Genomic DNA, 12,732 nt, shown 5'->3' on the forward strand with positions numbered 1-12,732 from the left:
TGTTCCCTTAAGAGGATGTTTATTCATATTATGTCAGCCAGTATGTCAGGGCACCAAGTCCAAAGAGGAACCTCGTGTGTATCTCAGAGCTTGAAGCCCAGCAAATGAGAAAGGGCTGCTTTTTTTATCAGACAAACACTCAGTTGTGGAGGGGAGGTGCATGGCAGCTTGAGAGGCATGAGATAAAGCCACTGACTTTTTGATTGGTGCCAGACTTGCACTTCCTCCTGAGCCACAGCTTCCACGCTGCACAGTATGGATATTTGTAGTTGTGTTTTCCATCTTCAGTGCTCTGTCTTGATGCTGTTGCCACTGCATCAAAGGGCTGCGGTAACATCTGCACCACCCACGTCCTTCTTCGGTGTATGAAATGTGTGTGACATTCATTGTTCAATGCATTTTGCCCAGCAGTTCAAGTCTCGGTCAGGAGGAGTAAATCTTTGGGTGGCTGGTGTTTATTGTGAACCCTGAGAGTGTCCTCTGACCTTTGTACGTGTGTGGTGATGACATGTTTTTGTGGGTCAGTGAGTCTATGTATATGTTTATAGCAATTGACAAGCAGAAGAGGGTGTGTGTGTGTGTGTTTGTAGGTGTGTTTGAGGAACGGGGAAGGGTGGTTGCAGTAGCTTAGCCAGGTTTGGATGATTGGGTTGAGGATTAGATGGATTCAGAGGCAGACACGTCTGTTTACTCCTCAAAGAAGGCTTATAATAGGCTGATTGGCAAGGTTGATTACACTCACACACACACTCACACACGTTCATTCAAAACCCCATATGTTGATTAGCTTGTTTCCTTTGTAATACCCACCATCTCCTTTGCTAAATTCAGATGTAAAGTCCGCCTCCCTCTGCTGCTCAGACACAGCTCCCATTAGGACTCAGAGAGCTTGCAATCAGAGAAGGTGTGTAACTAAACCCCAGCACAGGCAGGTAAGGGGAGCCGCACTCAGGCAGGTACGCCAAAAGCACGGGGAGTGCTCTGGTTACCCGGCGCTGTTTATGGGAGCATTGTTTCTATTACTTCTATTTAAGTGTGACAGAAAAAGTTGAAGTGCAGATCTCAGAATAAGGTGCAGAGGAAGAGAAAGGCAGGATTACTCAAATGGCAGGTTAGAGAAAGGCAGTGAGAGAGAAGGAGAGAATGGGAGGAAAAAGCGACAGAGAGAGGCTTAAGATAACAAAGGCAAGCACCTTTTGTTGCTGGGTTCAGTTGTGGTGGACGGCTTATGTTTAAAGAAAGAGTGAAGGAGTCCTTCAGTGCACTGCCATGAAAATTTCTTGAGCCACTGAGAATGTTCTCCTTCGCTGATCAAACTTGCATCTGACAAACGAGGAACCTGGACTTCGAGGAAGGTGAACAGAAGGGTCAAAGTATTTGATGTGATTGATCCAAACAGGCAAAGGAACAGGCAAAGGAGGGGCAAACACAAAACCCACGAGGAGTATAGTCTGGGGGAAACAAGTGATTGAGCCTTCAGGGTGAATAACAAGTCATGCAAGAACAGGGGTGAAGCTGTTCAACAGACAAGAAAGAGGGAAAGGGCAGGCTGCAGAAGCGGGTCTGAGCAGTCCAGAGCAAAATTAGTCTACAGAGAAACAGGGGCTGACACCAGACTGAACAGAGATCAAGGCTGACTCAAGTCTTTTCTGCCTCTAACCTGATTAGGCAGAACAGTTGCTGCATTGGAGGCGAGCTGGGAGACACGATCAGCAGAGAGTAAGAGCCAGCTAGAGTGGAAGAAAAAGAGAAAGAATTACAAGAGGACGCCTGGTGAAAGAAGCCTCTTAAATCTGGGAGCTGGAATTAGAGCCGCAGGAACTGCATAGGGGAAGCCACAAAACCGCAGTAAGTAAATTAGGAGCCTGTGGCTGGAAAAATGTATAATGAAGCCATGGGCGGGGGATGGAATTTGTGGTTTTGAGAGTGCTTTAAATACTGTAACTAAATGAATTGATTTCCTGCTTTTACAACTTGTGCATTTCATCTATTGCCATGACATCATCTCTTACCTTAGTCCCCTTTATTTAGTTATACCCCTAACATCTGCTTTCCATGTCACCCCTCTATGTCTGTCCCTCAATCTTCGCATCTTGTTCTCCTGTTAATCTACCTTTCCAAATCCTCAGGTAAAGATGCCTGCTAATGGAAACAGTCCCTTGAAGTTGCAGTTTGGTCTAATCAATCGTGAGGGTCGCTACCTCACTGCTGAGACCTTTGGTTTCAAGGTACAAAAATCTTGCTGTGGCGGTACACTGTCTATGGACCTGTACATGGTCACAAAACTTTAAACAAAGGGCACAGACATGACAATTCAAGCCAAGTTATACAGTATGCAAAATATATTTGAGTGACACCCTTCTTGTTTCTCAGGTGAATGCATCAGCTCCCAGCCTAAAGAAAAAGCAGATATGGACTCTAGAGCAGGACTCCCAAGACACCCAGGTGGTGTATTTACGCAGTCACCTTGGACGCTACCTGGCCTCTGATAAGGACGGCAAAGTCACCTGTGAGGCTGATGGTCACAATTCAGATTGCCGCTTTCTTATTGTGGCTCAGTCTGATGGCCGCTGGGCCCTGCAATCTGAGCAGTACCTCCGTTTCTTCGGTGGCTCTCAGGACTACCTGTCCTGTTTCGCTCAGATAATCACAGATGCTGAGCTGTGGGCGGTGCATCTGGCTCTGCATCCGCAGGCCAACCTGCTGTCCGTGGCCCGTAAACGTTATGCCCACCTCTCCATGGAGGATGGTGAAATTGCTGTGGATCTGAACATTCCCTGGGGTGTGGCAGCACTCCTGACCCTTGTCTACCTGGATGGGAAGTACTGCCTGAAAACCTGCGACAGCCGCTTTCTCAGCAACGATGGAAAGCTGTTGACGCAGAGTGGGAGGACCACAGCGTACACGCTGGAGCTCAAGTGTGGGAAGCTTGCTTTTAAAGATTGTGAGGGGAAATATTTGTCTCCCATGGGCCCTACAGGGACACTGAGGTCTGGACGGTGCTCCAAGCCAGGCAAAGATGAACTGTTTGACTTGGAGGAAAGCCACCCACAGGTGGTCCTGATAGCAGCTAATGGCCGCTATGTCTCCATAAGACAAGGTAAGGAAACACAGACACGTCAGCAGAATATTTTACACTTAGAAATCAGATTTCTATTTATTAAATCTTTGCATGCATGGACAAGCTGTTCCTCTGGTAGCTTGCTAGTCTCCCTAAAACCTCCCACAGAATCCCAAACAGCTGATTAAATGGATAGAGGTTGACCTTAAGTGCCAATGAGGGTGGTCACATGAGATTTTGCTGACAGAGGCTGACCTGCTCACATACATAATGAAGCAGAAATTGACAGCTGATAAGGGGTGCATAGTAATTACGGGGTATTGTAGTCTGCACATCAGCATGCATTTACATCCCAGTGAACTGTTGCTTCTTCCCAGGAAAACAAGATAGATGAGGCTGAAACAAGAGTGCATCAGCCTCATCTGGGACACCAGAGAAGAATGTTATGGTTTAAGGGTTGTAACTGATTTAGATGCTGTGTTAAGTTACACTCAAATTAAACTCAAATAAAATGTATTGTTCATCCATGTTGGCAAAAACTTCAAAGTGCAATTAGTTTCAGTGAATATGCTTTAATTTGTTTGTCAAATAAAGTGTCATTTAAACTGGACAGAATTTCTTAAAGATATTGAATAAGAAAGGTTCATAAAATGTGTATTTTTTCATTTTCTGTTACCTAACGTATCTCAAAAGCATTGGCATTGTTGGGTAATAGTTTTAATCCTGTATATTACTGACCCATAAGCTTACTGAGACAGCTGCTTGTAACCAATATGCTGTAAAGTAATGTTCTGTTGTACTGTATTATGTATTTACTCCTCAGTCTTGTGACGGGGCTGTTGCGTGGGGTTATTTGATCAGCACGCAGGCATGTGTACAGGATGATGGACTTCTCTGTAATTTCCTCTCCCTGACCCACACTAGGCTGAATTTCTTTGATCAGTGCAAAAACGAGACCAGTCCTATCTGTCAGAGTCATATTACATCTAACCAGAGGTGCAGTAGAGGGACTTAAGTTGCATTTCAGTTGCTGATGGTGAAACAGGCCTGCTGGTCTGATTTAAAACTGGATTTGGGATAGATTAGCACACACCAACAGTGCTTGTCAGCATACTAGGTCATGACAGCCATCCAGAGGCTGCAGATTCTTGTCTGCAGGCTTGAGTTACTTGAACCCTTGGTGCTGTAACTGAATCTCTCTCAGCTCATTGTTCCTGGTCAGTAGTGGGGGCTGCATTCAGGAATCAAACTTTCGGGAGCACTTTAAACTGATTGGTTGAAGGGGAAACAAGCAATTAGTTGGAACATAAAGTATACATACATTTAATAGAATACTATATAAGGTTGCACATGTGCATTTGTCCTCACACATAGACAAATACTTGCAAGATAGTGCCTTTCATCCTGTTTTTCTCTTCATACACTTTCTCAGCACAAACAAAAGCTTTATCCTCCTCCTCGAAGATCACAACCATACCGTCCTGCTGCGGTGAGTGGTGAGTTGTGTTGAATTATTGATGAAGTTGGCCCCTGTTCCTGGAGGGTTTGGGGGAGTCTGCTTTCAGAAACCCAAGCTGCCTCTTACCTGCAGCCAAAACTTCTGCCCCACCAAGTCCAACTCTAAAACAACTACTATGCCACTATGCTAAGCCACAGTCAGTGTTATGTGCTACTAAAAATTGAGCAAACACAGAGAAATTTAGTAACATGTGTAACTGGGATACAGCTGTAGAAGATACAGCTCCCAAAAGACTATGGGACAAAAGGAGTATGTGTAGATGCAGGTGGGTTCTTTGTCCTCATGAGTGTCCTCATAAATTAGCGCCTTTGTTGAGGCTCCATTTGTTGCAGAGCAGCACTGCAGTAAAAGACTCAGCGATGAAAGAGAGTCAGACCACAAACTTAGGTTTGAAAGAGTAAAATGTACTGAAATACAATATTTCTGTCCACTCAGAATGGTTCTTTATTGAATGTGGTGTGAAAATGTGGGTGTAATAGCATGCCACGTCGATGTATAATTATGCATCTCATCTCTGTGCTCTAAGGGTCTACATGGTCCGCTCTGCACTGAATGTGAAGATGAGATGATCGTCCTAAGAAACTAATTGTCTTTTAACACATGAATACATAAGTGGAAAAAATAAATTAAGTCTTTTAAAAAAAAAATGCAGAAAATGCAGATGTAAAGGATTAAGGATTGGGAGAAACAAGAAAATAATGGGCAGAGGAATAGTGGCATCAGCTTACTATCAATAATTGATGTCAGAGCCATTTATCATTGATGGATTATATAGGCCTGCCCCGCTTGAAGACCTGTTGGTAGGACAATGCCGGGAAGAAGAGCTTGATCTGGGATTTGATCTAAATTAGGCACTGTTGTAGCTATGTGTGTGTTGTCTGAAAGCACTAAGAAGTATACAGATATATTTAACGTGCTCATAGTTCACCAGCAGTAATGGATAATGGTGTGATGATGCCATCTTGTTTCTTTTGCTTGACCAACGAACGTGTCGCAGTTGTTCTTCAACAATGCTGTTGATATCAACGGATTGCCAGCTTGGATTTCAGCATGTCCAATCTCTTCCTCCTGTTTTTTTTTTATTTCCTCCTCTTCCTCCATCCATCTCTCCTTCTTCTGTCTCCTCTTTTGTCATCTATCAGATAGCGACTGTGAGGTCCCAGCTGAGCCCCGTCTGAGGATCATTTCTGGGTTGAATTAGTGTGAAATGGACACATGGAATAGGCAGACAAAGCATGACATTGAGAGAGAATGAGAGTGATAGCCCCCCTCCCTCCCCCCCAGCATAGCTGTAGAGCTGAGGAGCTTAAATGTATGCTTCAGATGCACTTAAGATCAATGATAATTTAACCAGCTGTAAGACCTCATGATACCTAGTTTATCGGGTGTGAATAAAATGTGATTAAAGCATCCAAGTAGGTCAGTAAGCATGACATCTTTGTTGCGTATCATCCCCGTTTTGTTTTAACTCCAATTTATCACTGCAGGAAGCAAAATGCCCAATAACAACGTTAAAACAGATGGGATTAACAGTCATGTCCATGAGCTGAATGTTGAGCAACGTGTATTAAAATTTGTGCTAATTCTTTTCTTTTTAATTGAAAAACAATAAACAAAATCACTGTCTTTTCTACAGGCACTTCAGACTGGCATGTTCATGTGCGCTTGTATTATGCAGGTATAATTCATACGCATGTATCCATCAGTAATCTTAGGCTGGATTTATTTTGCCTAATGCTGTATTTTCATGCATGTGATGCCTTGCGATTAGATCATCTGTTTTGCATATATTCAGAAATAAACATTTAGTCTGCAAGACACAAAGCACCAATGAAGGGGCAGTGTAAGGTGAGTAGAGTGATGTGGCAGCATAAATAGAGTAAGAAAGCAAAGCACCAGCAAACTGCTCTACTGACTAGCTCTGTCTGTTGTTTGGTGGAAAAATCAGCAGGCAAACCCATGAGTCGTGCAACCAGAAAAAAAAAATCAACCAACAAAGCATCACGGCTGGATTTGAAAATAACTGAGTATGTTTACATGACATGGAAGGAAAAATTGAATCATTGTGAAGGTCAGAACAATACTGAACTTTTAAAATGCATGTAAACATGTTAGTCCGATCCAAGTCTAACCTCTGAAGGCTGTAACACTCCCAGATAATGCAGTTGGGCATCAACCCAGTCTGTATGTATGTCCGATACAAAGATGCTCTGATGTACATGTTGTTTTGCTTCTCTTGTCAGATGGCTAAATGAGTCAGATATTGTGACTGAAAGGCAGCCCTTTACGACTATCTGTCAACTCATTAACACTAAAAGCATGTTCAAACTGTTGCTCTGCTCTAACAAAATCCTGATTTTATTATAAAGACGCAGAATGTCTTGAATGTTTTCTCATACAGTGTTGCAACGTCGGACACACTTCTGTTAGAAGCTCATTTCCTCTCTTGTGTGTGTAGATGGGTGCATAGATCTAATTAAATGACGAGGTCGAACTCTAACTGTAGCTTGACTCAGCTGTGCACGTGGCCATACTGTATAGTGAACGGAGGAGACGCTTATTGCTTTCTTTAGCCTCCTTCACACTTGTGAAAAAGAATTTCCCTAAAAAAAATGTAACGTCTGTGAATACATGTCTTTTGTCTGCAGTGGGAGAGGCCACAATCTACATTCTCACACCAAATGACTATGCAGATGTTTCGGTTATTTCTATTCCTTTAGCTCGGGTCAGTGCAGTCAGCAGTTATATAAACACAACATCCCTATGGACGTGCAGACTGATCCATTTTTCCAGCCTTTATTTGTAAAATTAGGTGTTAAAGATTCATTTCAACATGGACACCCCTCAGCATAATTTCAAATGACTGAATGAAGTGTGAGGGCAGCTCGTCTGGTCTTTGACTTTTTCTTCAGCTCGGTTAGCACAGTTTAAGGGGAATTCATTTTCCATAATCTTTCTTTCAAATCACTTGTACATTTCTGCTGACATTTCAAAATGACAACTACTGAGATGTCACTCTTTTTGTAATTCCTGCTTGAAAGCACTGTACGTCCACAAGAGTTTGGGTGTTTGTCTAAGAAGTAAATGAAAGTAGGATCTTTCAATGTAAATTGAGGCTACTCTGAGTTCTTTGATATGTCTAGATCTTTATAGCCAGTTGATACCGTGTAGTACCATTGTAGTCGTGTTCGATTGTTCATTGTTCCTTTAGCTTAAGATTTGAGAGGAGTTGATAAATATCCGCACATCCTGCTAAGCGTGGCCCATTAAATCCTCTGGTTGTTTCCTGTTTTTCTTTATTCTTTCATTGAGGGATTGGACGGGTAGTACTCGAAAGCGGATTATATCGGAGCCTAACTGTGAAGAGGGCAGATAGATGGGGCTGAGGGTTGGGGTTTAAGGGCATCTGGGGTATGGAGGGAGATGTGGGGGAAGGGAAAAGGTAACATGGGCTGACCAGAGAAAAGAGCAGGAAGAGATAAAATGCACAGAGATTAGTGTTGTTAGAGGATTAAGGAAATGCATTGAGGATATTTAGAGAAGCATCTAATTAAGGATTTGGCCATCTGCAGTCTGTGTGTTTTCATCGTGTGGCAAACAAGTGTTTTTACCTTCTGCATTTATGACAGTGCTCAGACCTGCTGACAATATCATAATGGTTTGTCTTATTGCCTTTAAAACAAAAATAAGAAAACTGTAAAATAAAAATTCAAAAAAGGAAACGAACGCTCAATCTAAACGTAGTTGGTAAAGCCCTGAGAAAAAGATCATTAGTAAGGCTGACTGTTTGCTTCTAAAGCAGGATATCACACCATCTATTTAAGCATACACAGAGGGGGATCAGTGTTTGTTTGCTGATGCGAGAATGTGTTTCTCACATGTATGCTTCTCACAAGTGGTCCTGCTTCGTGCATAAGCAACAGAAATGCTAAGATAACTACTTTCTAGAGGTTTCAGGAAAATATTTGTCAAAAGCAAGTGTGATTTATGTTTAGGTGTTTAGTAGTGACAGCGGAAGTGACACAAAGCTTGTTAGCGAGAGTGTTATTTTGTGTATTACTGATTACACAATGATAAAGTTTCAGTTTATGTTCACCCTTTCTTTAGGCTGCGTGGTGGTGTGCTGGCAAGAAGGTTCCTGGTCGGAGTGGTTCTTTGTACAATTTGCATGTTCTCTCAGAGCATGCGTGGGTTCTCTCCTGGTGCTTCACCTTCCTCCCAAAGTCCAAAAACACTCCTGCCAGATTAATAAGTGGTTGGTAATCTGTGGTTTGGGCCCTGCGATGGACTGGCGACCTCTCTATAGGGTGTACACTGCCTCTCGCCTAATTTCAGCTGAGATAGTTGGGTCTGTTTAGAGCGCACAGGAGTCAGGACATGAAGCATAAATTACCACAATGTTTTCTTTATAATGCATTGAGAACAGTGGATTTGGTTCCGTGTTGCGTTGATATCAGTAATGCATGTATCTGTATGTATCCACATTAGCGAGGAGTGAACGGAAAGCATCAAACAGGTCAGGGGAAAGTACAAGAGGCATGAGCTCACCAGCACACACACCCACTCACACACAGACAGTAAATGCTCTGGAAGATTTGCTAATACAGAGAACATTTGCATTCACATATGACACTGCACTTTACACTCTGCTTTACTTATCTACATTACTATGAGACACGTTTCCATGGGGCCAACCTAGTGGCTAGTTTGGCTCACTTCGAATAAAGAATGAACAGCTGTCTTCCATTTATGAACAATAAACTGAGAGACAGGACCTTTCTTTTTAATCAAACCAGGAAAACCTCTTTGATAGATGTCAAAAATGGAATAATGGACCCATAGCTGAGCCTTAAATGAAAAGGTATTTCAGCCAATCAGAGTCGGAGGCTGGCAGGGAATAACGCCACAGGATGCTAGCTTTGGGGTTTTGTAACTGCAGACTTTTTATATGCACAAATAGCTATGTAATCCTCTAGAGCAGGACAAAAAACAAGGTGCATAATCTTTAATCTTTTACCCACTCAGAACATAGGCATTGTTTAAAAAGTACACTTAAGCTGCCTCAAATCTGAGTTTTCTCAAAAACTCGCCAATGTCCACTAAAACATATCTTCCTCAGCCTCTGACGATACAATAAAGATTATCTAGAAACTGTCAAATGTTTTTTGTAAATTACTGATTGTACCCTCATGTTCATCATTATTGAAAATAATCTTGGAAATGACGTCTCATGAAGAGTGACAAGCCTTACATCAGGCTTGGATAATGAAATCTCAGACGTGTCACTGCAGGTCTGAAAGGGAGACGCATGCAATCCAGTCTTAAGATGTTGATTAACATGTTCTTTCCATGCCCCTCTCAGGAGTGAGCCTGGCTGCCAATCAGGAGGATGAGACTGACATGGAGACGTTTCAGATGGAGATTGATAAGGAAACAAAGAAGTGCACATTTCGCACGAGCCAAGGGAACTACTGGGCTCTGGTGGCTCATGGAGGCATCCAGAGCACTGCCACAGAAGTGTGAGTGTATTTTGACACATGTGCATTCAACACGTGATCACAATGTCTCCTGGAACAACAAAGGGAAAAGAAAGTCTCAACTTTTCTCTACGACAGATCAGCAAACACCATGTTTTCAGTGGAGTGGCTCGACCACAAGGTGGCACTAAAAGCTAACAATGGCAAATATGTCTGCACCAAGAAGAATGGCCAGTTACTTGCAGTCAGTGACTCTATAGGTAAGTCTTTCCCTTTTTTCTTCATCCAAACTCTTCAGTCCCAGATGTCGTCTGTCCAGGCCCAGACTCTGACCTGCCTTGTGTTGACTCTGGTGATTTCCCATCACTTTGCTGTTGTCAGGTGAGGATGAGCAGCTCACTTTGAAACTAATCAACCGACCAATGCTGATCCTGAGAGGGGAGAATGGATTTATCTGCCACCACAAGAACTCTAACACGCTGGACGCGAGCAGATCAGTCTACGACATTTTCACACTGCAATTCAGCAACGGGGCTTACCACATTAAAGGTCAGGATGCACCCGCCCAAACAGACTAATGGAAGGTTTCCATTAGAAAACTACCAAAAGCTGATAAGATTCTTGCTCCCTCCTTTTTTTTCTCCTCCCTCGTTTGTCTTTTCCGGCACAGGTGTTGATGGCCGGTTCTGGTATGTGAACAGTGCTGGGCTTGTGTGTTCAGATGGTGAGGCCCCGGAGGATTTCACTGTGGAGCTCCTTGAGCACGGCCGCCTCGCAATTCGTGGTAAAAACGGCAAATACTTGCGTGGAGACCAGGGAGGCACGCTCAAAGGAGATGGACTCAGCCTGAGCAGCTCTGCCCTCTGGGAGTATTAATACAAACCAACATTAGTTCAAACCTGAGACTTCACTGTTCTGATTGTTGAGGTGCTCCAGCACTAATCATCACTCTAACATTAATGAGTAATCAGTTTCATGGCATTATTCCCTCTCTGCCCTTCCTTCTGCTGCAAAAAGAACTGACATGTCAAGAGAACTCTCGATGAAGTGAACAGTATTCTGAGTTAGATCTCAAACCGTGAGATTAGTCTTGATAAACATGAGAGTTTTGTGTTGTTCCTTTAGATTTTTTTTTTCAATAGACATCTGGTGCAAGCATGAGTTAGAAATAAAGGCATGCCGTTCAAAATGTAGTGATTTACACAAGTGATCACTGGTATGATACAAGTTGTTTTATTGTTTCATTACATCCTCTTAGTTCTTATCCGGGCCTTCGTTGCGTTTTCACCAGTCCTTGCAGGTATTAACATGAGAGACAGCGAACCAGCGAAGTGGTAACAAGGGCGTGTAATGGTGCTTGTCACTTATCAGGTCAAGTACTCTACAGTAACTCAAGGTGCCATTTGAGAAGAGTGTGGTCACAATTACAAGTGATGTCACCTTTGGAGTCATGCTGCAGACTGAGGATGCTCATTAGCAGGATATGAGAGGGTTTCAGGTGGAGACAGTAGAAGACTGTAGCCATGACTCGGGCACATAGCAGCAACACTAATGGCATCATTGCGAGCTGATTTGGGTGGGTTTTTCATTTTTGCTTTCATTTCTTTAGTGAACATAGAACCAAAAGATTCTATGTTTGCCTGTGTTGTGTTTTGGCAACATCATATTTCTACCAGGATTATGGGAAACAAGGGCACCCTTAAAAAAGAAAAATATGTAATAATTATTTCCCTGGTCCTGATGAAGTTATCAGAACTACATAATATGGAAGTGCTGTACAGATAAAGAATGTATCAATATCAAAGTGTTGCTCTTTTAATTCAAAAACGCCTAAGACATGTAAAACGCTATTCTCCAACATGACAAAAAGGTTAACATCCTCACACAAGCCTCATACATAGCATGCTAAGTGAGTATTTAAGTGAGGCTGCAAAGAAGAACTACTGAAGTTAAGTACTATTATGTACGTTTGGTCGGTACTATCCAACGATAATACTAAACACTAATGTTAGAGATCAAGTGAAGTCATAGTGAGTCCTCTAAGTCACCAAGATACCTGTGATTATTATCTGTGGGGGTTTGTGGGTTTCCTCCCACAATCCAAAAACATGCCTCTTAGGTTAATTGGTGTCTCTAAATCGTCCTTAGGAGTGAGTGTGAGTGTGCATTGTTGTGTGTCTCGTTTGTCTCTGTGTGGCCCTGTGATGGACTGGCGACCTGAGGGTGCACCCTGCCTCTCGCCCAGTGACAGCTGGGATAGGCTGGATTAAGCGGGTATAGAAAATGGATGGATGGTTTGTGGGGTTAGGCTGATAATAGAGTAAGTAAACTAAATCAATGATTTGGGGTTGTTTCCCTCGGTCAGGTCTACGCTCAGCAATATTATGCAACCAAACAATGAGGTCTGCTGACTATATGACTGACCAGACTTTTCAGTCTATACTTTTACTTCCCTGATGGCATAGACAAATTCCAAGATGACTATGCTGCGATTCATCGAGTCCAAAGTCCAAAAGAGTGATTCAGGGAGCATGGGGATTTGCAATCAGAGTCCAGAACTTTAACCCATTGTAAATCTTTGAGATGCACCCGAGAAGACCTTATACAGCGATCCAACTGCCCTATAATCAGTACAAGACCAAATCCTGTAACTCTGGACCAATATAAATGCCGTG

General features: G+C 42.8%; 1 protein-coding gene across 1 annotated transcript; it reads left to right on the forward strand.

Moving 5' to 3' along the window:
* The first annotated feature begins 2,135 nt into the window (after positions 1 to 2,135).
* fscn2b (fascin actin-bundling protein 2b, retinal) lies at positions 2,136 to 11,409 on the forward strand. Its single transcript, XM_072373346.1, has 6 exons — positions 2,136 to 2,228; positions 2,374 to 3,100; positions 9,943 to 10,099; positions 10,196 to 10,317; positions 10,439 to 10,606; positions 10,728 to 11,409. The coding sequence occupies exons 1-6, from the start codon at positions 2,136 to 2,138 to the stop codon at positions 10,931 to 10,933; spliced, it is 1,473 nt and encodes a 490-aa protein (XP_072229447.1). The 3' UTR covers positions 10,934 to 11,409.
* Positions 11,410 to 12,732: the final 1,323 nt, after the last annotated feature.

This window comes from Leuresthes tenuis, unplaced genomic scaffold, assembly GCF_036924035.1.
Source record: "Leuresthes tenuis unplaced genomic scaffold, fLeuTen1.0.hap1 SCAF_20, whole genome shotgun sequence".
Lineage (NCBI taxonomy): Eukaryota > Metazoa > Chordata > Actinopteri > Atheriniformes > Atherinopsidae > Leuresthes > Leuresthes tenuis.

What these genes read in the sequence shown, in the direction of transcription:
- fscn2b (XM_072373346.1), top strand. Translation starts at nt 2,136, where the DNA reads ATGCCTGCTAATGGAAACAGTCCCTTGAAGTTGCAGTTTGGTCTAATC. An exon ending in CAGAGCACTGCCACAGAAGT is followed by an intron (nt 10,100 to 10,195) that starts GTGAGTGTATTT and finishes TCTCTACGACAG; the next exon opens with ATCAGCAAACACCATGTTTT. An exon ending in TGCAGTCAGTGACTCTATAG is followed by an intron (nt 10,318 to 10,438) that starts GTAAGTCTTTCC and finishes TGCTGTTGTCAG; the next exon opens with GTGAGGATGAGCAGCTCACT.